Below are 24,722 nucleotides of genomic sequence, written 5' to 3' on the forward strand. Positions count from 1 at the left end.
TTAAGAATTAAAATGTCTCTCCCAGGAGTACAGCTGATTAAAACAATATACCGTGCATCTTTCAGTTCCTTCATACTGTCTGCATCTGTGTACCCGAGTGTTGAGTTAGGTGGGTCATTTTCGTCTTTCAGCCCCATTTCCATTGAGGCTGTGCTCAATTAAGGCTGACATTTTTCACCTGGCTTCTTTTCCCAGGAGAGTGTATTTAAGACAAACAACTAAGTCACATAAGTATGTGGTTGAGTGTGTGTTTAAAAGCAATATATTTCAACTTAGTTGTGAACGTTGGTGCAGTTTTTTTCCACAGTTGTTTGTTCTCTGTAACCTACGCAGCCTACAGCAGGCCTCATCCATTACTAATTAATGTGTGATCGATAACTGGTTGTTGTGATGCGGTGCATGGGGAGAACAGGGGAACAGTGACATTTCAGCAGACAGGGATTACTTGACCTTATTGTTGTGATTAGAATTCAGCCCCAGCTCCCCCCAGAGATGACCTCACCTTGTTCACTCTGCACTGGGATGCTGGAGGTTGTTCAAAACACATTCTTCTCCTGCACCCCCCTCCTGCCCTTTGCTGTTCACCAGCATATTTCTTTTCTAATGTTTTTTATTTCCCACTCTTGCTAAGCTGTCATCTCAAGATTGTGTATCACAAGATTTGTAACTTCTGTTACAGAATTCTATTGGTTTTGGGTGTGTACTTGTACTGAGGTGCTCAAATGTGGGCACGTACATACAGTATGTGAACTGCCAAAATACTAAAAAAGCACATAAAGCAGTTTGTGTGACCTTTTTTGTGCTTTGCATTTTATTTAAAGAAGCCAGTACAGTATGTCCCTGCACCTTTGTTTGTAAAGCACATACACTAACCTATACGGCATCCCACCTACATGTGGCGTTTTTTTTTGTGAGAAGTAAGAACGTAAGAAATGAAAAGGAAAATAAAGATTGAAAAAAACTTTTAGAGCAATTTATGCATATTTAGTCTTCCTATAAATGTACTTGTCTACTTCTTGTTCTGTCCTCTTTAGGAATCTAAGTGAAGCCGTATTGTTGTGCTGCATTGTCAAGTTTTAAAAACTCAGCGAGAAAGCTTTTGTGTGCGTGTGTGTGTATGTTTGTTTGTTGGGGGTTTGTTAATACCCACAGGAATAAGTACCACTAAAGTAAGAAGGAAAATATTTCTTTTAGAGAACTATAATGAAATGGACCATGCATTTCGATTTAGATTCATTAGTAATTAATTCCAGTACAGGATGTATAATTTACAGCTTTGGAAAAACACTTCCTAAATCTTATTAAAAAAGTGAAGATTAAGTCAATAATAACACATTTTTAAGCAGACACATACAATTTGGAGACTCCAAATGGAGTTGTGATAACCATTCACATTTATGTATCAGTATTTACTTTTTGTTCCCCATTTTGCCTTATTTTACTCTCCTAAACATTTGGAAACTCCCAAAAACCCTTAACAATATTAAACTAATGACACAGAGGTAGAAGAACCACCTCATAGCTGTAAATTTGCTTTAGTTAGGAGTTTTCTTTATTGGGAATTTAACACGACTCATTTAAACGCCCCATGGGCTTGTTAAAAATTTTATTAGCAGTCTGATGTGTCAGTCATCATGAAGCTCAGTAGTAAGTGGCTCGGTCTATATCCAGAAGAGTGGGAGTTTTCAGCACAGATTCTCCTTGGATAATGCAGCCTGTGGACAAGACAAGAAAGTTTCTACTGGCTCAAGTGAAGTGTCAATCACCCACTGCAGACTAATTTTGAATAATGCAACAGCAGTTAACGGGAAGTCACCTTTTTTTTATTCATAAACCTCCCCTAAATTAGATCCTCCAAAGTTTTAAACAAGGCAGTTTTTGACAGGTAGTTTGTTAGTGTCTCATTGTTTTTGCATTGATTGTAACTGCCTTGGTGATTTTATCTTGAAATATCAACTTTTTGGATTTGGGATTTCTAACTGTAGATCACATATGTACTCACTAACACACAGAGGATGCATATACAGCTAAAGTTACTAGAAAGTAGAAGATGGTTGGCCCCCAGCATAAGTGAAAGCAACCCCTTCCAACTCAAGTTTTAGTTTTCAGTCTCGTTAAACATAGCAGGAAAGCCAGTGGGCGCTGATGGTTGAAGCCAATGATCATGCTACTTGAAAATACATTTTTTAAAAACTATACTCTTGAATGAGGATACCGACAGTTATACCAAATTTTCTTCTGATCCTCCATTTTTCATCTTCTCTGATAACCTTTAAAACCATTTATCAATAATAAGTTTGCCAGGTTTTCACAGTTTCACAAATTTGTGAATTTTCTGTCATTTCTTTCATCACTTTCCTTTTCATTATGAAGCAGACGGTGAAGGTTAAGCCACCAACCAAACAACAATGTTTATCTGTTGTGCGTTGTAGCTGTTTGTGGAAATAATTACTTATAGCAACAAAGCTTGTTAACAGAAGAAAACATAAAATTAATGTTTCGTCATTGAAAAAAATGGTCCCTATTTGTTACCTTATACTGTTATCCAATATAACGTTAAAGCTACACAAGATACAAGTTTAACTCAGTTTTACTCTTATTTTACAGTGAAATTCTTCACAGTCTGTTTCCTTTTTTAGGATCCTGTATTACTCCGTTTACTTGTGCCTACATTCCTGAGATCTATTGCAGAAGACTGGCAGCTCAAGCTTGCATCATCATCTGTAGAGTCACTGGGTGACTGGCACTCTTATCTGGGTTATGGCCCAGAGTGACACAGTAACTGTGGGGGTGTATAATGGAGCACCGACATCAGGTGAAGGTGGAGGATTGTGGATTTAGTTGCAGTGTTTTGGTATCGCTGGAGGGGAGGGAGTTTGTCGGTGGTTGGAGAAATGCAAACCTGTCACACCTGTTTGAAGTTGGCTGAGCTTATCAGAGTTTTTCCAGCTCAGAGAACAGAAAGCCAACCTGTCAATATTGAGTGGAGAGGGGAGCAGAGGAGAGCAGAGGAGATCATTAATTATGGCGCACATATATTGGATCTGAGGAGTATAATGGTTGCAGTAGTGAGAGAGGAGGACAGACGTGGAGCAATGGCAGTAAAAATTGAGATGGAGTGGTGGAGAATTGGACGGCACCAGAGGAGCATTTCGGGTATAAGAAATACTCTGTAGCCTCCTCCTGCTGTCAGCTAAGTGATAACATGCATGAGCAAACCTTAGGTGAAAGACGATGGGAAGATGAGGAGTGAGGGGGGATGGGAGAAGCAGGGTAAAATTGACAGATTCAAAGAAGCAAAGTGGTCTGAAAGCCTCCCATATCCTCCCTCCCCGCCAATCCTCTTCTCCTCACATGGGGCCTGCTAAGGACGTTAGTGTCCATTAAAATTGCAGCATGTTTACATAAAACGAACAGAAGCTTATGCTGGCTTCACCTCCTACCTCCTGTCACCCTCCCACATAACAAGCATGCAAATATAACTTCCATTTATTTACTGAGTCTTTCAAATATAGATTAAATATGGTTTAAAACCTTCTCAGTTCTCAGTTTAAATGCCATTGTACAGGTCTTCACATTCCCATTCCCTTTCTTTAAATTGGAACAGCCAGAGGTGCTGCATATGGAAAACATTCCTATTTTTCTTTTCTTTGGTTTTCTTTTCTGAGCTTCCTTTTATAGGTAGCACAAAGCATTCATACACAAAACCAAACAGGCATGCGCACTTTTCACCCATCAGCTGCTATATTGATGAGGGTTCCTGTAGTTTGGCTTTTGAATGATTCAACACACAATATTGCAAGGTCCATTTGTTGTCTGATTCCTTTGTCGGGGTGGTTTATTCATGTTGATGATGGTCCCCTCTCTCGGTCAGGTAGTGGTGTGCTTGATGTCCTCATGCCTATTTACCCTCCGAATCTCTTCAGCAGCATCATCTCTGATGGCATATAGACCATCAGTGATGGTACAGAGTGCCTGCAGGAGAGAGATGAAGGGAGATGGTAAATCTAAAATACAAAGGAGTAGAAGGAGAATAGTACAAACCATGGAAGATGAAAAAGGAAACACAAGTGTTTCATTGAGATGCTCTGATGAAGGATGAATGTAACCAATGAAAAGAAGCATATGAGGAGTTGTATGAGGGGATGCTCATCATGATAGGGGGGATAAGGCTCCCTGGTGTAGTCTGTGCCAAAATGGCTAAGATCGTGATTTGGCTGTGCCCCTGAGAGGGTATGTATCCTGCTAGAGTGGCTGGTTACCATTATGACTTTCTCAGTGGTACATGTTGGATTGACCTCTGTTGTTCATGAATTTTCATTTGAAAAAATGTTCAAACGTCCAGAGTGAGTTTAGCACTGTGGTGCTGGACTAGCTCTAATCATCACTCTCATAATATAAAATCCACTTCAAAAAGAGAACCATTAGGATTTAAATTGTTGTAATCTAATCTAATTTATTCAGCTGTCTTCGTCATCAAACTAATCTTGGAATTTGTCTTATATCTAAATCAGTGACTTTGAAAAAGCACATGGGCACTGCTGCCAAAGACTGAAGTGATCCTGCATGAAATATGACTCATTAAAAAAGAAAAAAAAAAAAATATATATATATATATATATAGAGAGAGAGAGAGAGAGAGAGAGAGATCTATGTTGTTTTACAATTCATAGATAGATAGATAGAGTGATAGAGTGATAGAGTGATAGAGTTTATATTTTAATTTTATTATCTTTATTCTTTTTAACGAAGGATGCAAAATTGTGCAACTAATCATGCCATCGGTGCTCATAAAATTGACTTTCACAACAAGGAGGGCGGCACTATTTGGGATTAACTATCAAAAGTGGAGGATTTTCAGATCAAAGTATCGCTCAAAAGTTTTACCCCATTCTCCTTCGTGGGGAAGGTGGGGGAAGCAGCCATTGGGGGGGACATTGTTGCATTTAAAATGCTGCATCTGTTGAAAAAGAGCACAGAAAACAGAAAAAATTTTATGCACACTATTAGATGAGGGGATTTCATTTTAGTTTGCATTCTTTATAATAATATGATTTGATAGCAACTCACAAAAAAAGTAAATCTTTGTGAGTTGCTAATCCTGCCATCTTAAACAATTAAAATAGAAAAAAACCATCCTTGTTTCAAACATTTATATTGTCAGTTAATCAGTTTACAGTGAAAGATCTTAACTAAATCCATTCAGGAATATTGTTGCAGAATGATTTCAGGAGTAACGCTGTTCAAATGACTGAGTGCTTCAATATCTTGGAAACTTGAAGAAGACCTCTTAGGATTTTTTAAGGAGTAATTAATATACAGGGGGAAAACACATTAAAGGCAATATGGCCATGCAGCAGCAATGAGTTTTCATTTTAGACCTATAATGAGGAGCCGCTACAGGCTGTTTCATTGGTAAACACAAGTTTATTTCCTGTAATTACTGTGGTAAACAAAGATTGCAGCTTGTGTGCTGAGGACTCTGATCATAAAATTGAAAGTAAAGACTGTTCCTGATTATACTGTACCAGATGTACCAGATGTACTGTCTCCAACCAAATACAGAACAGGTAAGGATAATCTGTGCAGTCTATAGCTTGCACAAAGACGACTAACACACGTAACATAGATTATTTCACATACACTTTTCATCTTTATTTTGTGCAGTTTGAGATTAAAAAGTTTGCCTTCTTTGATTTTCTTAAGGGATCTTGGTATCTGTATGCGTACACTTGGATATACTGGAAATGTTGCAATGCAATGACACATATGACCACCCCCAACAATAGGAAAGCTCAGTGTTATTTTGCAAAGCACAAATCTGCAAGGCACAGCAAACTTTACAGGGGCCTTTTAAACCTATGATAATGCTGGGAAGGTTTTATGTGATGGTGCTGGTTTGGCTTTTGGCATGACTGACTTGCAGCTCAGATTCCACAATTTGCATTCCATTGCACCTCAAGTGCACGAATGTATTCCATAAATTTAACCAACTGGCAGAATGGTTGAAAAAATTCTAAACATAATTTGGGTCTTTTTGTGAATAGTTTAAAATAACATCAACATTCTGTGTGGTGATAGTGTTGTTGTGTCCTTCGGCCACATGAGGCAACAATCTCTCGTAACAACATAGCAAGTTTCACGCTTGAGGGAAAACCCGGTCACGCTGATGCTGCTTGGTCCTTCTCCCTTGCCATCTCTGCAATGATGAGTTATGAGGCCACGTCTTACTCTGATGCAGCAGTAGCTCACACCTGACAGTCCAGGAGAGATCAATATTTGATTTAGGCAGTGAGCCACCACCTGTCGGGGTCTCTCGTGGCTCACAGGCACACACATCTTACCTGGAGGAAAACACACCTTTTTTTTTCAACTGTTACTGTAATGATCTGTATTCCATCAACTCAGCTTTTAGATGGAGTTGTCCATCTGCGCTCGTCACAGATGATCAGATTTCTGCTAGTGCTTGAGCTTTACAACACCCATATAACTTGGCTGACAGCATGACCACCTATGAAGTTAAACTGTGAAGATCACAGTTGGTCGTACTGATGCTGGTCGAGTGATATACATGCTCTTTCCTACCAATTACCGTATTCACATTGGACAGATGTGTCCATATATGAAGTTCTTGCTGCAAAAGTATTGAAAAGTTTTCTTTTGTCATCACCAAACAATTCATTTCCTTTGTTTTCCATTTCAGTCCTTCCTGGTTTAATTTGGTCCTTAAATCAACTCCTGCTGTCGCTCTTCTCTCTTCCTCCCCAATCTCTGGGTGTTTAGTTGTTTATGAGAGGAGGTGGAGAACAGCAGGTGCAAGGCCTGCACAAAACACCACAGAAATGATCCAATTTGGTGTGGGTAGTAAATTGTTTGGACATCTGCGCACTGCATGGTGTGGAGATGAGCACAGGGCAGGGTGGATGCATATCTCTGCCTAGCTGAGTTGCTGACAGGGCACAGAAACAGCCATGGAGGGGTGCCAGGCAAAAAGACTAAGAACAGGGTCCTGACACACTCTGAGTCTCCATCTTCAAGGCTTGAATTGACATTGTTCCTTCACCTTTGACAATGCATTTCCAGTCTCTTGTGAGATGATTTGTTCTGTTGTTTGTGAAAATGTTTTTCTCGCTCACTGTTTGGTCTGGATTAGGGTCTTGAACAGTTTCATTAGGGTTTAGAAAAGGTTTGGTGTAAAATACGACTTTTACACCAAGATTATTCCAATCCACCACAGAGAATCATCAGGATGACAGGTCTCCCTGCTTTCTAACAATATAAAGTGACCATGTTTCTCTCTGTTTGCCAAAACTTTATTACCACTGTGAAGAATGGTGGGGGACATGTCATGTCATTTGTGTTATTGGGTTGTGAAAGATTGTGTTTGTAAATGATTAAAAAAACAATCAACCAAATTTTCAAATCAGAAATGTGGATCACTTAAATGATTCACAAAAGTTTTCATGCACATTTTTTTGTGTCAAAACATGAATGTTATCTAAATAAAAATCTGTGCATGTTTGTAGTTTGAGACAAACTTCTTCTACTTCACAATTTTACACTGCACAATCTATATAAAGAGCAGTGCAGTATATTTTCTAAAAAACCCAGTTAAGAAACAAAATAATCAGACAAAAACATCCAGATAGGAAAAAATCGTGGGATTCAAGCTATAGCATAACCAATTAAGATCCAGTAGTGCTATGAATCACAAACATTACACATTGACCTAAAACATGAAAATCTTTCTAATATATGTTAAAGGGGGGTTGAGGCTTGCAAAATGTTTCATGTCAAACGTGTGTTGATAATAACCTTTTCCCCTCAATTTCAGCAACATGCACACAAAGTGCCACACAAAGCTGTGTGTGCCTTGACACACCAACAGCAGGATGCAGACTGTGTGATGATGAATAGAGATGTCAGGTGGCAACAATAGAGGTCGCGTCTTTAACTGGCTGACTGACCTGCTGCTCTGAATAGAATGGGTGGCCAAACCATTGAGAATGGCCATCAATCTCAAACACAATGATGATTTACTCTATTCAGATCAGTGGGTGAGTGAAGACTGGTGGAACAAAAAGCAGTGTGCCCGCTATTCCCAGGAAACTACATGCGTGTGTCTGAGTGCACAATTGTGTCTACACGTGTTCATGTGATACACAGCTCCACCAGGTACCTCAGTGTCCTGCCTTTGTAATCATGTTTACTCATTCTGTTTAACGCCAGCGTCTGTATTCAACTGTTCCGCTAAAATCTGGCTGTAATATATTGATCTTCTCTACCATACTGGATATCCAACCAATAATCTCACTTTCTAACAAAGTGTGAAATGAATTGTGAGAACAGCACAATGTATGTACAAGTACTCTCAGCTATTAGATTCATTGAAATAAAAAGCACATCAGGTTCCTGTCTGCAGTATAGTGTATGCGAGTGTGTGTACAGCTTGTCACCCAATGAGAACAGACTCAGGCCGACATTTGTTTAATCTTAACTTGGTTTATAGAGGCTAAATGGGATCACTCAGTGGGAGACAGTGTTTCTCGTAGCTTAGCATTCATCACAAAGCTGCAAATCCAAACTAGCAATTAAAGAAAATAGCAGAGTATGTGCATATGGCCATAACCATAAAGAAAGTCAGGGTTGCAGAAAAAACATGTATAAATATGATGAAGTAGGAGCTATTACTGAGGAGAAGAAGGAGAATTACAGCATGAAGACACTGAGTTATGATGAAAGTGTTGGTAATGACGCCGATGGTAGTGGCAGAAATCAGAATGATCACTGCCATGCTTCTGAAGGTGATCAGACTCTTAGAACATGTGAGGGTATGCTCATGATGACATCCATATTTATAACTAAAGGCTACAATGACAACTTATTTTTATTTTTTCTGACTGCAGCCAGAAATACATTGACAAATGTAAAAAGCTGATGGGAAGCTTAATTCACAACCAACTTCCCTTGGGGAACTGGCACCAGCAGAGCTGGAAAAAGTCAGCCAAGTCATTAATGAAGTTATGACCGCAGTCACTGCAGTGGTAGGAGATCTTAATCGCTTGCAAAAGTAGAGGACCAAGACTTGTTCCAGACCCATTAAGTCCACGACACACTAATTAGGGGGTAGAGGGAAAGGTTTGTAATCTGTTCAATTAGCTCAGCCTGGGGAGGCGTCCTGTGGGGCAGAGCAAAGAATCATGTTTCCAATGAATATTTTTCTAATTCACAAGGAAGTTCAATATATTATGGTTTCAGTTTGCTCTACGTGTCTCTACACCATGTTAACCTTCCTCCCTCTCTTTCTGAAGTGTGGCAGAAACCTCCATCTCAAACTGGAGTCCAGCTTGGATCACCTGTAGTGATGTCTGCTAACTTAAACAACCACCACTCGGCTTGCCTTGTAAAGCATGCATGTTTTTTTGTTGAAAAGGTTCACACTCATGCATGTTGCCAGTGTGATTTTGCGAGACACAAATGGCAACATTAAAACATGTGTACCCTTTTTTTCTTTGAGTGGAGTGATGGTTTCCTATGTGGCCTCCTTCCATTAACACCATTAGCAAGTAGGAGATATTTCTACAGGTAATGTTTTTGCAGGAAAGGCTGCATTAATAGTCCTTATTTTTTGTATTTGCAGACAGTTGCTCTGATCTTAGGCTGATTAACACCCATGTCTTCCGAGCTTTTTTCAGCATCTTGCATTTTTATAAAGCTTCTTCAAAGATCCTGTGAAAGACATTGTGGTTGAGTCATTGCTCTCACCAGCCAGTTTCTCTTGATGAGAGCAGACTTTGTCAGTTAACAGACTTGTTTGTCTGGTTGTGGGGTGTGTTAGTACAGAGGTTCACGTACATATTTTTCCAGTCTGGACTGCTCTGTTTTCAAGAAACACTTTAGAATCACAACTGTTTGTATGTTGTTCGTTTAGTCATATTGTGTGTATGATGTGCCTTTACCGTAACTCACATTTACAGACCTCATTTTATTAGTAAGTGTTGCAGGAGTCCTGGCACAGAATGTTGGCAGACGTTCTGTCTTTAAACTGGAGGCTTACTTCAGCATCAAATTTCACCATGTTGAATTAGTAGTTGTTCAAATGTCACCTGTTTTAAATATATTCCCCACAGCCCTCTACACCGTTCTCGTATTATACAATTTATTTATAGTACACACTGCGGTATATTTTAAATATAACTGGGATTATATTGTAATAATGTAAATTCTACCTTGTTTCAGCACTAACTGCACTGCAGCTTTCTTTATTCTTGTTCATCTGCTCATTGCAGTGGAAATGGTTTTGTTAGAGGCATAACACTTGAGACTGGAGTTTCATTGACTCTTGTAATGTTGTCTTCACCATCATCAGTCTCTACCTGCAAAACACAAGCAGCCCAAGCTGGACCCAGAACTTGTCATTTTATGTGACATCCCAGAAGTCTTGCTTCAATCCAGACTTGTTGTGCAGGCGAACATCTGCCACAGTATAGCCTACAGTTTTGGTAAATTAATGAATAATAATAATTGTTATCTCCTACATACCAGTATGACTTTCTTTGAGCCCAGAGTCTTCTTTTCATTTTTTGACAGATAGACAGAGCATCTGGTACAAGTACCAAATTTGCAGTGAAGTCTTAAAACTTTCACAGCATCCAGAATTGGATTTTCGTCATCTGAAGACGACATGACACAGTAAGAAAGCTGTGTTGAGTCTATTGTCTGGTCTCTGTTGGCCCAGTGTCTCTCATACCCAGACAGGACATTTCCTTTCTGCAGGTCTAGCCTTGTACCACAGTCACGTTTGTGACGCTTCATTTTCTGTCATGTAGTTCGGCACGTCTTATTTCAACATGAACTCAATCCCATGGTCCCAGAAAGGAGAGAGTGAGAAAGGAAAGTGAGAGGGAGAATCTCCAAGGTCACTTTTGGTTGCTCTCCTTTGGAGCTGGTGAGTTCCTGACAAGGCAGAGACAGGTTCAATTTCTCACTGACTGTCAGGGGCTCCCTGTTTTTAAACGCCTGTGAGACAGATATAAGCAGAGGAAGATGTTTCCTGACTTTTCAGTATTATCTGAGGGGCACTCTTTTCTCCGGCCTTATCTCTCTGTCAGTAATGGGTCTTCAGTGATTCCTGCCAGATATCTGCTGTGGATGGCAGGCAGATAGAGGTAAGCTTTCCAGGATACTGTAGATCTAGGATGGGCAGTTTTTCCACATCTCTGCCCCTCAGTGATTGGCCAATCCCACTGAGTGACAGTTTGACAGACATCACACCTATACTTCTAAGTAAAGCAGGAAAAATAGGAGAAGTGATTGATTTGAGGTGCTGGAGGTGTTGTTCACTGAACTTCTTTGACCAGCTCCTCAATCAAAAGAACAGGAAAAGTCCTGTTTTTCTTTCAGGTATGATGAAGATATGCATCAGAGAGCTTTGAAGTGACAGATCATGGACATCTTCATCTGACCCTCCTGACTCTAAGCTTTTTGCTGTTTTTATTGTTTTGTAGAACAATCCACTGAGGGGAAGGGTGCCATGTCGGAACTACTTTTTGAGTCTTTGATGCTAAAGAGAAAAGGGGAACTTCAAAGACAGCAAACTGTGCATGCACCTGTTTGAGTGAAGGATTGACCTAAACAATATTAGCCTCCTGTTGACAAATTAATGATGAGTTATGCCTGGTGAGCATGTGAACTTATGGTTCTTGTATTATCTTCTAGATAAACATCCCCAAAAGTAATTAATCCTACTTAAAGGCTTTAACTGAGTTAACTATAACTCTACCACTGTTCACTTGACTATAACAGATGAATGTTTGGAGTACTGGCGAGGAGTGGAAGGGCTGATAAGAGAGTTGAAAGCAGGGATGGGGACTGGAGTGGTATAGCAACAGACAGGACTCCTGCTGTCCCCTCTTTTGGGTGATCTCAACTAGTGCTGTCCCCACTGCAGAGTGGGAGAGGCTCAGCCAGACCCCTTTGAAGTACTTCTCTATTATTACATGGATGAGCTCCTTTGTGCTGCTAGTATACATCTCACACACTATATCTGAAGACAGCTATCATCCCTCAAACTACTGCAAATCTAGGCGACATCCAGCCAGCCAGTCAAGGTGGAAAAAGTTAATAGAGATCCTCGACAGCATTACCACAGCACAGCACGGTGCTTTTGACTTTACACTCAAATGACACTCTGCTGTTCTTAATCAAAATACTTGTTAAACCATTTTTTTTGGACTATGCAGTGGATTGCTTTATCACTAACATTTAATTTGATCTCCATTTTGTCGTATGCAAATTAGCAGCTGCTGCAAGAAGAAACAGAATGCAACATGAAGAGATCATGTCATGTTCCCGTATACTCCTCTTCAGTTATTACACTGCGGCTGCCATCTGTGCCTGTGTGCCTGTGTGTCATCTCCTGTGTCATGTCATTGCATCCAACAAAAGATGTTACCATGTAAGACCAAGGATATGAGCATAAAAGCTAAACCAGTTTAGTAAACACTGAAAATTCAAAAACTGGCTTCTGATACATTTGCAGAAGGGAAATGTAGCACTACAGCTGGCAACTATAGTCATTATTTCTTTATGTCCAAATCGTTTTTTAATTTGATGCTTTTAAATGCCAAATATCCTGCAAATTCCCATTTCCGGTAGTTCTGTGTTTAAAATGCTTTTTTATCCAACCAACAGTCCACAAAAACAAAACATTTTCTGTTAATTTGCTTGACAAAGAAAAGCCGAGATAATTCTTACTTTTTAGTTTTTGAGTATTGGGAATGACTGTGCTGAAAACTGAACTGATCAAGAGATCATTAAAATATATCGACGCGCTATTTTTATGACAACTAATACAACAGATAATAGTTTTATCTTTACCATAGCTGGATATTTTTCTACACTTGAAACTTGTAATGTTCAAGGTTTGTTGGCAATGCAGGAAGAAAAGTTAGACAGATGTTATGTTTCAAAGGCATTTCAGGTGATGTGATTGGATTGATGAAGACTTTTTGCTGCTCTAACAATTTGGAGAGTACTTAGTCCTATCTTCTTTCTTTTTCAAATGAATTCATTTAGAGACCGGTTAGGACTGCAGGCCGGCCAGTCTACCCAAATTACCAAGCCATACCTTTTTAATACAGTAATACAATATAAACAGGGCCTACCCTGAAAAAAGTGTCGTCTAGTGTGCTCCACACACTCCACAGATTGTTCACCCTTAACTGTGCCTACACTGATGTGCAAGATATCCATGTGGTGTCATTTCATAGTTCTGCGTGTGGGGTGGAATGCATTCAGAACACCAAAAACTATGTTAAATAATTTACCGAAAAAGTTTCCACTCTCTACTCTCAACTATGGTTTGCAAGGTCAATGAGTGCAGAAGGTTGGGCTTTAGTTTGGGTTTTGTCTTCGTCACTTCTCAGACCGGCAGGCTGCGACAGAGAGCCAACTTATTTAGAGAGACGCCGCCACTAACGCGGGATCCGTGCCAGCTGGGGAGCACATGCTTAGTTTTAAGTCTTGTTTGTAAAAGCAGCATGCTTGTGTGAAATCCCTGAAACGTGCGCAAGCCCATAGTAGAGGGGGTCGCACTTTACTCAGAAGCTATTAATTTTCCAGCTGACGTGGGAGCGAGAGAGCGCAGGCTGAACCGCCGGCTGGGCATCTCTCCGTGTCTGTGCGCCAGGGAGGAGAGGACAGAGGCAGCGCTGACCTGCAGGGATTACAGGGCATCCACGTTATTTAGCCTGTTTTTATTTCTACCAGGACCCATACACACTCCGGCGGGCTCTTCTGTGGACAGACTCCACTCAGAGCGATGACTGGTGTGAATTATCCACCGGCTCTCTGTAATTTCTCCGGCGAAGCTCGCCTAACCGCCGCCCGCCCTTAGATTAAAGCTCCCTGTGAAACAACTCAGCCTCATCACCGTTGTCTAACAGCTGGGATTTACACTTTACCATGTCTTGACGTGGAAGGGAAGCTACAAAGATGATGACAGTGAGTATCGGTTCATTTAAATGTCAGCTTTGTTGCATCCAGTTTACTTTTAGCTCCCGTGGCTTTAATTCATGCAGGCACTGACTTTAATTTTGACCGATAATGGTGCATGGACAAGGAGTCAGTTAGACCGCTGTTGTGGGTGACATCCGCCGTGTGGTATTGGGCGTTTCTGTCGCTGCTGTTGCCGGGGGATATCAGGTTGCTCCTGGGACTTTTTTGGGAACATTACATCATTTGACTGCCCTATGAATGACTGTGCAATTTGATGAAGCACATACAGCCTCTTTTAGCCGAGTGACGTGTTTTTGTTTTTGTTTTCAACTATATATGTTCATAAAGATAAACTACTATCTCTGTGTCATCAGATGTAGTCATGCAACTGCAGAAATACCACTTGGAGTGGACTCAATGCATGCACAGACTGGGCGTATGCGGTGATGCCCCTTAAACCATCTAGTGGAGGACAGAGCTGTGAACATAGTAGTCTTTGACACAGAAATGAAACAGCCCCCCGCCCCCCAAAAACAGTCGCCCGGCAGCGGGGTGGATATCGGTGCAGCTGTCAATTTGCATGTAATTTGTCGGCCAAATCCAGCCTGTATTTCTGCCTGCGCTTCGGTTAATCCCACAGCGGATCAGCTTTACCGCTCCAGCCTGGCCTCATGGAGTGCCTGCCACCTCTTTCTGTCTTTCTTATAATCACACTTTAAATGATTACATTATTGTAATCATGTGACCATCATGCACTGACGCGGTAATAGCTACATGGAGACCAAGGAAGCTGCGCAAATCGGGATCGGAACAGAAGGGATCGGTGGCTGAAATTTGAATCGAATTGAAGCGATCGTAGTTCCTGAATCCGGGTTTTTATAGCATTTACAGGGCGACAAAGCCAACATGACAGGCTGGTTCCCACACCATGGAGACTTGTGACCGCATAGTGTTCAAGCGCGCTCGATGAGCACCTCGGTAATGTTGTTCCCTACTGTATTGATTTACTTGAATTTTTGTATATACGTACGTTTAGCCACTTTTAAAAATCGAAAGGAGTTTATTTTTCTGCAAAAATATCTAATTTGTAAGTATTAGGTCATAGGCTGATGTTATATGTCGGGTTTCTTCACATTTCCATGACAAGAACCCACACTTGTGGAAAATTATCACAACATCATAGTAGTGTTATTACTATCCAAACAAGCAAAACATCTATCTACTCTCTAGCACAGGTTTGGTTTATTATGGTGTGAGAATAAAACAACAGTGAATTTTAACCTCCCTTTTGGACACCGTAGACCTACCAACATTTCAATGGTCAGGCAATATGTTTCCAATACTTTTTTATGTACTTTTTTAATACCAGACTTGCTTCATCTAGGGACGGACAGGTTGTTTTTGGGGCTTTGTTTGTATGTCTGTCAACCTCATCTCTGCTGCAGCTTCACTTCTGTTTTCTTTTACTTGCTTCATGCAGAAATGCAAGTTCCTCAAGGCAGGGTGGCTTTACGTTTCTCCACCACATCAGCACTTTTTATACTGTCTCTAAGATGCTGAGTCACATTGCTTGTCCCAGTGTAGATATTTTCTGCACTGTCCTTTGACATGAACAGCCGGTTATCGCTCATGTACGATCTAGAAGCGCTAACACTTGGTTTCTCTCCCTGTTGGGTCTTGTGCAAAAGGCAGACCTACTCTAAGTCTTCTTGGTTTACAATCAGTAATCTTCATAATTGATTCATTTCCAGAACAGCTCATAATGTGGTCACAGAGGAATGTGTTGTTAATTTCTCTTGCCTTCAGAGAAATTTGGGTGTGCCTTCTTTTCATTAAGTATTAAAGTGTCAACACCTATGTTAATATGCTCCGGTGGTGAAAAAAAATAATAACTCTACAAGGGAAGGCTCAGGTCAGGTGGAGATTTGTGGAGGGTTGTAAACAACAGGGACATTTTCATTAGCTGTGCACTAATCAGTCAGATGGTGATTGTGGCTCTTGCAGGAGCATCGCCGTCAAGGTTAAAGAGAAAACTCTGGATTCACCTGTTCATGCCATAGTTTTGGTGAGTTGTGTCTTAACATGTCACCGTCACTCACTCCCAGCACTCATAACACCCTGTTTTGTCCCTGTGGTGTTGTGCAGATGTAACAGTAGGTGGTGGGATATTATTCTGACACATTCAGCCACATAAACTCCACCCTCGCTGTGTGTGTGAAATGTTGCTCAAGAGGGGGAATGTTAAAGGACTGAAATGTTCTGTTAGCATTGTCTAGCAAGTGTGAGGAGATCCAGAACAGCGCAGATGTAGTAGAGATGACTGCAAAACAAGACCAATAAAGACAGTGACAGCAAAACTGTAGCGGAAAGGAAGTTCCTGCAGGTCAGGAAGTGCTTCGTTGTCTGTTTCAAACCTCAACAGTCTCAAACCTCAACACATATCTAATCCAAATCTACACTCTTCCTTAAATTGTCCTTTTCTTTTTCTCTTTTCCTTCCCTCTTTTTTAATGGATTCTGTCCAAAGGGAAATGTCCCTCCAATTCCATGTCCCACCTTCTTCTTTAAGATCCTCATTCTTGTCCTTAACCTAATTTTTTATGTCTGTTTCTTTTTGTTCCTTTTGTTGCAGGATTATCGGGAGGATGGCATGGACCTGGGGAGTGATGCATCCAGTCGCTCCAGCTCAGAGTCCAACTCCAACAAGGTTACACCTTGCTCTCCCTCTCTTGACCTGGCCACTTTAGAGGACTACAAATCCTCCCCCTCCCCAGATCTGGTCACTTTAGAGGACTATGAAGAGGATGAGGACTACCAAGAGTATAAAAAGAAGGTGATAGAGGAATGGGAGAGTGAATATGGAGAAGACTATACATCTCCACAGCCTTCTGGTCAAGGAGAAAGCAGAGAGGGTGTTGTGGGTGTTGACGGCCTTGACGAAGGCTACAGGAAGACAGTAAACAGTCGCAGCCTTGCTGAAGAATTCCAGGATGTGAAGACCGTCCCGCCCCTGCCGGCCCCTGGAGGACACACTGCCACCTCTGTAGCAGCCGTCCCAGAAGAACTGAAACAGAATGGAAATCTGATTTTGCCCAGGAGCAACCAGCTCCGCTCTCCCAGCACACCACGGGGGTGCACAGGGACTGCCAAACCCAGCCGCAGCTCCAGTCACGGCAGAGGGAGCCGCAGCAGGGGAGGGGGTGGCGGTGGAGGAGGCGGAGGAGGAGGAGGAGGAGTAATTGAGGGGACTGGGGGATTGACGCGTGAGTACAGAGAAGAGGAGGGTGTAGAGGAAGAGCCTCTCCCCACCATGGACTGGGCAGCCTTGGAGAGACACCTGGCTGGTCTGCAGTGCAGAGAGCAGGAGAACCAAAACCTCAACCAAAACCAGAACCACAACATGGGCAAGACCAACTACACCTCAGTGAGTGTGCATGTTGTTTCTGTGACTTTCTGCAGGTTTTTAAGATTTTGAGCTTTACTGCTTCTCACTCATAATGCACTGATGGGCAGCTTAATTCAGGCAGTTAACCATGTCAGCTGGACCCTTGAAAGCAAGGTTAGATTAGCTAGAGTAAAGAAGAGGGATTAGTCGGCTAATGTAGTGTAAAGCTATGTGGCCCATCTATTAAAGTGACTATCACGAAAGTATGCACAGCTGGAAGGTGGTGGAGGCTATTAGGGAGTAGCTAGAAAACAGAAATTCAACACCTCTTACAGTTAATTTAAAATAGATATCACCAAGAAGTAGACTGATTCAGAGAGTCTCCCTAAGTATTTAAATCGAAACAGATGCTAAGCAAAATGCAGAAATGTAACACCATTCTTATTACTGCGAGTCATCTCAGCACATAACTTTTAAAATTTAATAACTGTTGGCTCAGAATGAAAGTCACAGTTTAACCAAATTTCTCGAGATTAGTATGTTCTTTGTTGTGGCCATGTGATGTTTCTACCAGAAGAGGTCAGTGTTGCATTGATGTTGTGCAGAAAACAGCTGTAGGCCCCTCACCAGCAGCTCCAGCAGGAAAAGACTGCCCGTTTATTACACCGCAGCTTAAATCATAGTCTGAGTCACTTTTATGTTTTATTGTTAGTCTGTTGGTCCAAAAGGGTGTAGCTCTATAATATTCAGGGAGGAACAGGAGGAAATTGCACACAGCAGCTGGAGTTTCAACACTGCTGAGTTGAACTAACTGAGGGCAAATGTGTGCCTGAAAAAAAGCTAGATTGGTGCACACCATTGATATGCGAGCACCAAGACCTTTTCCTCAGCGCACACACACAATAGCTGCAGCCAGTGCTATTGTGAGTGTGTTGTGTGTGTTGTTTGTCTGTCCTGGAGGCCCCCCCTCTGTCTCCCTGAGGCTCGTCAGGAATGCAGCGAGAGAAGTGGGGGATGAGCGGGAGGAAGGAGGGAGAAAAGGACAGGAAAAGGAGTAAGCAGTTCTGGGCCGTATGGCTCGTGTGTTTGTGTCAGTGTTCATTAACTCCTGTCCATCTTAAACAAGAGAATCACTCCCTGCTGTGCTTTAGACCAGAGAAAGCCTGCCCACCCCCATCTTGTCACTTAGGCATAAGGCCGAGATATATTTGACCTGGGTGGAAGAAAATTTCTTGAGCCATATGTAGCCAGTATCTTCACATGCATTCACACAGATTCTCTTCACCGCTGACATATTGTTGCTTTCTGCAGGTGCCTTGTATGTGTGTACTTTAAGCCAGACTGAAGGCTTGGTGTTGCAGATACAGATACAGGGATCTTTACAATATTGGTGCAATAACATTCAACCAAGCCTCAGGAAAACCATTCAATAGTTTAGATAAGAAATTGGAATTAGCGTAGTAATCCCACCTCAGCAAGGATCGGATATAATGGAAGATATTACACAAGGTTAGATCCTGGACAGTTCCACTTTCTGTGCTGCTTGGTCCTTTGTCTAAGTAGGCAATGTTAATAAACTGAGAGCAAGAGCAGAAAAGTAGTCAAGCTGCAATTTAGGAGAAGTTCCCTCAGGAGATTTCTGATTTCTTTCTGTGTTAGAGGTTATCTTATTGTCTTAAATTTGAAATTGAAAACTCCATCAGACTGAATAGTCTCTCTGAATATTAGTTACCCTAGTTAACATTGCCATGTTTACAGCTTGAAAGGTCTGTAAACACTTTCCCGGTGAGGCCTTGGTTTTAAAAAGTTGGAGATTGCACTGTATATTGTGCCTTGAGAAGCTTAATTTGTCCTCCATCTCTCCCACATCAGTTCTGTATAAAGGAAGCAGTCATATTGCTGCAGGTGTGTTTAGTTAGGGTGTGGGTTCTAGCTGCTTTTTACTTTGCAGCGTTTGCCTGCAGGCGTTGCATGTGGAGGCATGGTGACCTGTTCATCATTTGTTTCTAATGAGCTCTGGAGGCACGTGGCAGAGAGGGGTCCACAGGGATCTCAAGAACACCAAAGGTAACACAACCTCTAACCCTTCATTTAGCTCCACTCGGCTGAGAGGTGAATAATAATATTATCCTTCCTGTCCAGTCTTCAAGTTAAAAACAGAAATGGGTTCAGGTTATATGTGTGGCCCTCAATACACAGAAATGTACACTTTTGTGTATTTTCAAAAGCACATGCTGAGGAAATATTGAATCTATGCCTCCCGGCGGCTTCTTTTTCAATCTCAAGGCTCACACAGCCAGCCTTCGTCACATAATTTAAAAAACACCCCATGGGCAAACTGTGATTAAAAGATAGTGTCAGTGCTGAGACTTGCAGTACTTCTCCTGTTTGAAAAGTGCAGAGAAGAGCCCTGTCCCTGATAACATCTACCGAACCTGCCCAAGCATCTACCTCACCGGTTGAAACACAAAATACTCGTATACAACTTGTACAACTGTGCCAAAAGCAGTCATTTCAGCTGTGGCATTGTATTAGGCACATGTGCAAAAATCACATCACAGGATGTGCAAAGTCAATTGAGGCAAATGATGCTGAATATGTGAAGCTAGATTTTTTATGGTGCTTCATACAAAAGGAAAACTCAAGTGATTCTCATTTTCCATTGATTGATCTACAAGAGAAGTCTGATTAAATGTATAACATTATATTTGTTAGTTAACTCACCTCTAGAAATAATATAAGAGTTATAGCAAAGCAATGCCGTCATGATAATTCAACCAGTGTATTTATCCAGTGTATTTTACCGAATATTTCCTTCCAGAACCTCTAAAGATGAGTAATTACAGCACTCACTTGCTTTTGTATTTGGCTCTTTGAAACAATTTGCAAACCATTCAGGTCTCAGTTTGCACTGAGAAAACCTTGCAGCCCATCTTTCCTACAAAATCAGTTCTTTTAAACCTCCACATAGATATGTTCTGGTCATTCCTCTGTTTTTCCATTATTTTTAGAATCAATGTGTATTTTTAAATTTCAGTATATATTGCAGAAAAATTAAACATACAACCTTAAGCCAGAACTGAGAGAAAATATGTTTTTTAATGTATTTATTCTTTTTTTATTAAATCATGTTGCATTATGGACAGTGTAGGATACATATTTGCTGGAGTTTGACCAACATTAGGCAGTTCTTCTCTAAACCAGTGATGAGGTAATGTCATACGTAACGTATGTTTTGATTATTAGTTTTGTTCAGTTTTAAATTAAAGCTGGAAAATATTTCCTGCTCAGTGTGAAACCGTAAAGAACAATTTCTTCTGAGGGCAGATTTTCCAACTGGCAGTGGAGGTACTACAACTTAATAGGGAAAGTGTTGCTCATGCTCACCATATAAACACTAGAAAAGACAACAGCCAAACCAAACTGTACAAGGCAAGAGCACTTTGCCCCAGAGAAACAGTCATGGGTTGTGGAAAATAAAAGAATGAGAACAGAAGCTTAAGTTCAAGAAAAGAGCAAAAGCTGAGAGAGCTTTCTCTCTCTCTCTGGATGGGGATGTTCAGCTGTTGAACTCTTTTTGCCACCCTTCACTAACATTCTAACTACTACTTTCTCCCAGAAAGTAGCTCATGCCACGTAAGGGGAAAGAGGGCGCGGTAGGAGATGGGAGAAATTGCAGGGTTGAAGAAGTCTTGTGCACAGTCATAGAGGATATGAATAGGTTCAAACAATCAGTGTGAAGAGGTCTCAAAAGAGTTAGATTGTGAATGATGCAACGCTAAGGTTTTGAAAGAGTAGCTGTGGAATGGAGGTGAGAGAAAGAGTGTGGTGTCTGAAGTGTGGTTTGAATAAGGATGGAGTTGAGCCAGTAGGAAAGAATAAACAACAACAGTAAGGAGAGAACGGAAGCCTCAGAGACTGGGGGCGTGGCTTCAACCAGGTGTGGGGAGCCCCTGCTGAGGATTTGAAGTCTGGAACAGCCTTTTATGCAAAACCATTGCTCCTTCTGCGTGCGTGTGTGTGTAGATCCATGTATGTGCAGAAACCAGCTGAAACATGCCCGGCCCTCTGCTCACCAAAGCTCTTGTACACACAGGCTCTTCTTACACAAACTCACTGCGTTGCATCTGCCTCTGAGCCTCCTGTTAGTCCAAACACACATGCACAAACTCACCTAAACACATCAAATGAAAGGATATCTTTTTCTTCTCCAGACAGTCTGCCCGTGTTGGTAGATTTTTTTCTTTTCTTTTCTTCTCTCTTTTTTTTTTTTTTTACATCTGTGGAATACTTTTCATCCCAGCTTAACCTTGGATTCCTCGCAGCACGCTGGGCATTTAACTCAGGTAAAGGAGAATATGATCAATTTGTCAAGGTGTGCTGTGGGTCCAGCTTCTCAGATCTTTTCAGCATTACATCTAATGAAAACTAAACTTCAGACCGTACATGCTCAGAGTTAAACAAGTTGTTTGGCGAAAGGCTTGATATTTAATTATAGCTTGGGGCACCACATTTTTCTGCTGTTACATACTGTCTTTCGACTTTGTAAGTAACTGACTATGTAGATATGTTGAGAATAGAACAAAAAGTAAAGCCAGCTGTTCTCCTGTCTATGTATCTAAGTTTTTGTGTGACCCTTTAACAAATAGCAGGTTCATGCTGGTAGGTTTCTGACCATATGTTGGTTGATACTTGGCTGCCCTCTTTTTCCTCGTTAAAAAAAAGTACCATCAAATATGTTGTGCACGTGTATGTGTTCTCTAAAAGCCTATCTTTGTGTTGTGCAGCTGTTTTAAATGTTCCCTTTACTTTGAGGGGTAGTGAGTTTGTGTGTGTTACACCCAGCTGAGCTCAAAGAATGAGCCATGACAAAGGCCAGCTGATTAAAAGGTTTATGTTGCCTCTGTTAAACTTGTGTCTGCTCTTGAAAAGCTCCTTCAGTAAAAGAATAAGTCAGATTAGACACAACTCGCACCGTAAAGCTGCTCTTCTCACTTGCTGATATCAGTGTTTTTCTTGTGATAAAAGAAAGGAAAAGATGGAAGCAAAGCATTGCAACAGGTTACCTTAAATGGGTAAAATCATTCACAAGACTAAACAGCCAGTCGGTGAGCTCTCTCATCTTTAGAGTTCCAACATGCTCAATAACCCAAATGCCTGCTCGGTGTGTCAGGACTCAAGGATAGTCAGAATAGTTGTTGAGAAGTATTTTTTGGTGAGGAGCCTCGTGTGTTCCAGTCCCTAAAATGTGGTTAAAATGTGAAGTCTGTTTGACACTTATTTGGTCAACCATAACATGTTTTGTCTGTGGTGTATGCACCTGCACATGCTCAGGCATTCTCATTGACAGCATACTTTTTTTTCTATGTCAGTATTGTCTCGAAGAAAAGCACAAGGTTGCTTTTTGCAAATTGTACATCTGCTGTGGCAATTCCATTTCCTAGACTGTATGAAGTAGATGGATATAGTTATTCTGATGTCGCCCTCTGTTTCGTGGACTCAAATTTAGAAACCTTTTAAATGCCTGAGATATGTAGAAGCCCCATACATCTCATTGGTAGTGGCTTGTGAATCACAAATTAGCCCAGTCCAAACTGACAGTCAGGTTCCTTGTCTTTATTACGTATCAGATAAAAAATGAAGTCCTGTTAAAGAATACATAAAACAAACTATTAAGACCTCCTTAAGATAATGTGAACTGAGGTTGGAAATACACTAAGGAGGATAATTTTCCTTTTTTATACAAATAGACCTCTTTCTGCAACCACATAAGTCAATCCCTGCTTGCCAGTAGATATAGGACAGGTTCATGGTGCTTTTGAAATGAGAGGCTTGGTCCCCATTTATGGTATCTCTTAACCCCTGCAGATAGGAATCTTTTATCGCAGATAGACAGACATGCATTCCTCCAAAAAGCTAACAGTGCATGGGCTTCAGGCATGATGCTACACAGGGATGTTGCTACAAGGAGGGCGAAGTACCAAAAAAACGATTAATAGCAAAAAGGGACAAGCAAAAAGCACAGACAACAGCAACACTAGACAAACTTCAATATAATGCTTAGTTTTACTCTATCACAGAACATAGCTTTGTCCACTTTAACTGCTGTTTTTGCTGCAGCAGTTCAGGGCTAAAGGACCAACATCAGCTCCAACATAACCTAGATCCATACCGCAGATTGGGCCACATATTTCTGGTACTGCCCCCACGTGGCAGCAACACACTTTAACATGTAGACTAGAGGTTGCAAAAGTTTGTTCAAAGTATTATTTCTGTCTCTGGGTGAGACGTGTATGACATCACTGTTTTTTTTAGTTTTGTTGCCTATCAATGTTTGGCAAAGCTAGAGCACCAAAACTACCTAATTAGATTTAGGAAAAGCTCATGGTTTGGTAAAGTACACCCTGTCACAACATTAACCCCTCAAATTGAAAAGGTTCCCTTAAGGTTACCTAGTGACTTAAAATCTCATGCCAGTGGGCATGTGCCAAGTTGGAAATTAGACACGACACACACGTGCCTAAATAAAATAAAATCTTTTGTTATTCAAATTGTCCTGTTTACATGAGCCAAAACCTTTGAATTGTAAAATCTACATACTGAAACTGGTAGAAAAACGCAAACTTCCTTTAAATACGTGGGTTATCGGGTTCAAGTGTCACCGCCATGCAGCCATCATGGGAGTGGTAATGTCTCAACTGCTCTTATCGTATTTCAAAGTGCAGCTTAATCTGCTGCCTGATAACTTCTGAACCAGTAAACAAACACAAAGAGACAACCTATGTGTGCTGATGAGTAATAGCAAAACTGAGTGCTTAAGGTGAAGTCAGCACCAATTTGTTTGATGATACATCATGAAGTCACCAAGGTAACCTGGCAAAAGCTAGACAGAGTCTCTGTTGTGATTGGAGATAAGTCTCAATTTCATGCGGAAATGTCTGGCCAAGAGCTACACATTCCACTAATTCTTGTTTAGTGGGTTATCCTGATAGATGCATAAAAACTCACCCAAACACACACCCTTCCTCTGATTTAGTCACATATGATTCACTATAGTCACAGAATGTGGATGAAATTCACAAAGTCATCCTGCTCTTCAGAGTGTGTAATATATTTTATGGCATGAAAGTCAGCTTAGGATCAAAGTAATTTTTGCAACACTGTTGCAAATTTGCACCTTCTTTTCTTTGTTTCCCTCTTTTATTAAATCACTTTCAGACATCCCTGGTCCTTTACTACAGTTCCCGTTCCTCCTCTCAGCTAATTGTTTTCTTCCTCTAGCTGTCAGGAGGCATTATACCCTAATGTTCTCACACAGCCAAAATACAGCAGGAGACCAT

General features: G+C 41.0%; 1 protein-coding gene across 2 annotated transcripts in view; it reads left to right on the plus strand.

The window, feature by feature from the left end:
• schip1 (schwannomin interacting protein 1) overlaps positions 1 to 24,722 on the plus strand; it is a 209,430-nt gene that overhangs the window by 153,796 nt on the left and 30,912 nt on the right. The window contains exons 1-2 of one of the 2 annotated variants that reach the window (XM_072392350.1): positions 13,473 to 14,004; positions 16,630 to 17,421. In XM_072392350.1, the coding sequence (XP_072248451.1) occupies positions 13,996 to 14,004; positions 16,630 to 17,421 (801 nt within the window). In that variant the 5' untranslated portion in view covers positions 13,473 to 13,995. Of the gene's footprint in view, positions 1 to 13,472; positions 14,005 to 16,629; positions 17,422 to 24,722 lie in introns of those variants that run through there. The other variant, XM_072392349.1, reaches the window with a different exon arrangement.

This window comes from Leuresthes tenuis, unplaced genomic scaffold (assembly GCF_036924035.1).
Source record: "Leuresthes tenuis unplaced genomic scaffold, fLeuTen1.0.hap1 SCAF_9, whole genome shotgun sequence".
Lineage (NCBI taxonomy): Eukaryota > Metazoa > Chordata > Actinopteri > Atheriniformes > Atherinopsidae > Leuresthes > Leuresthes tenuis.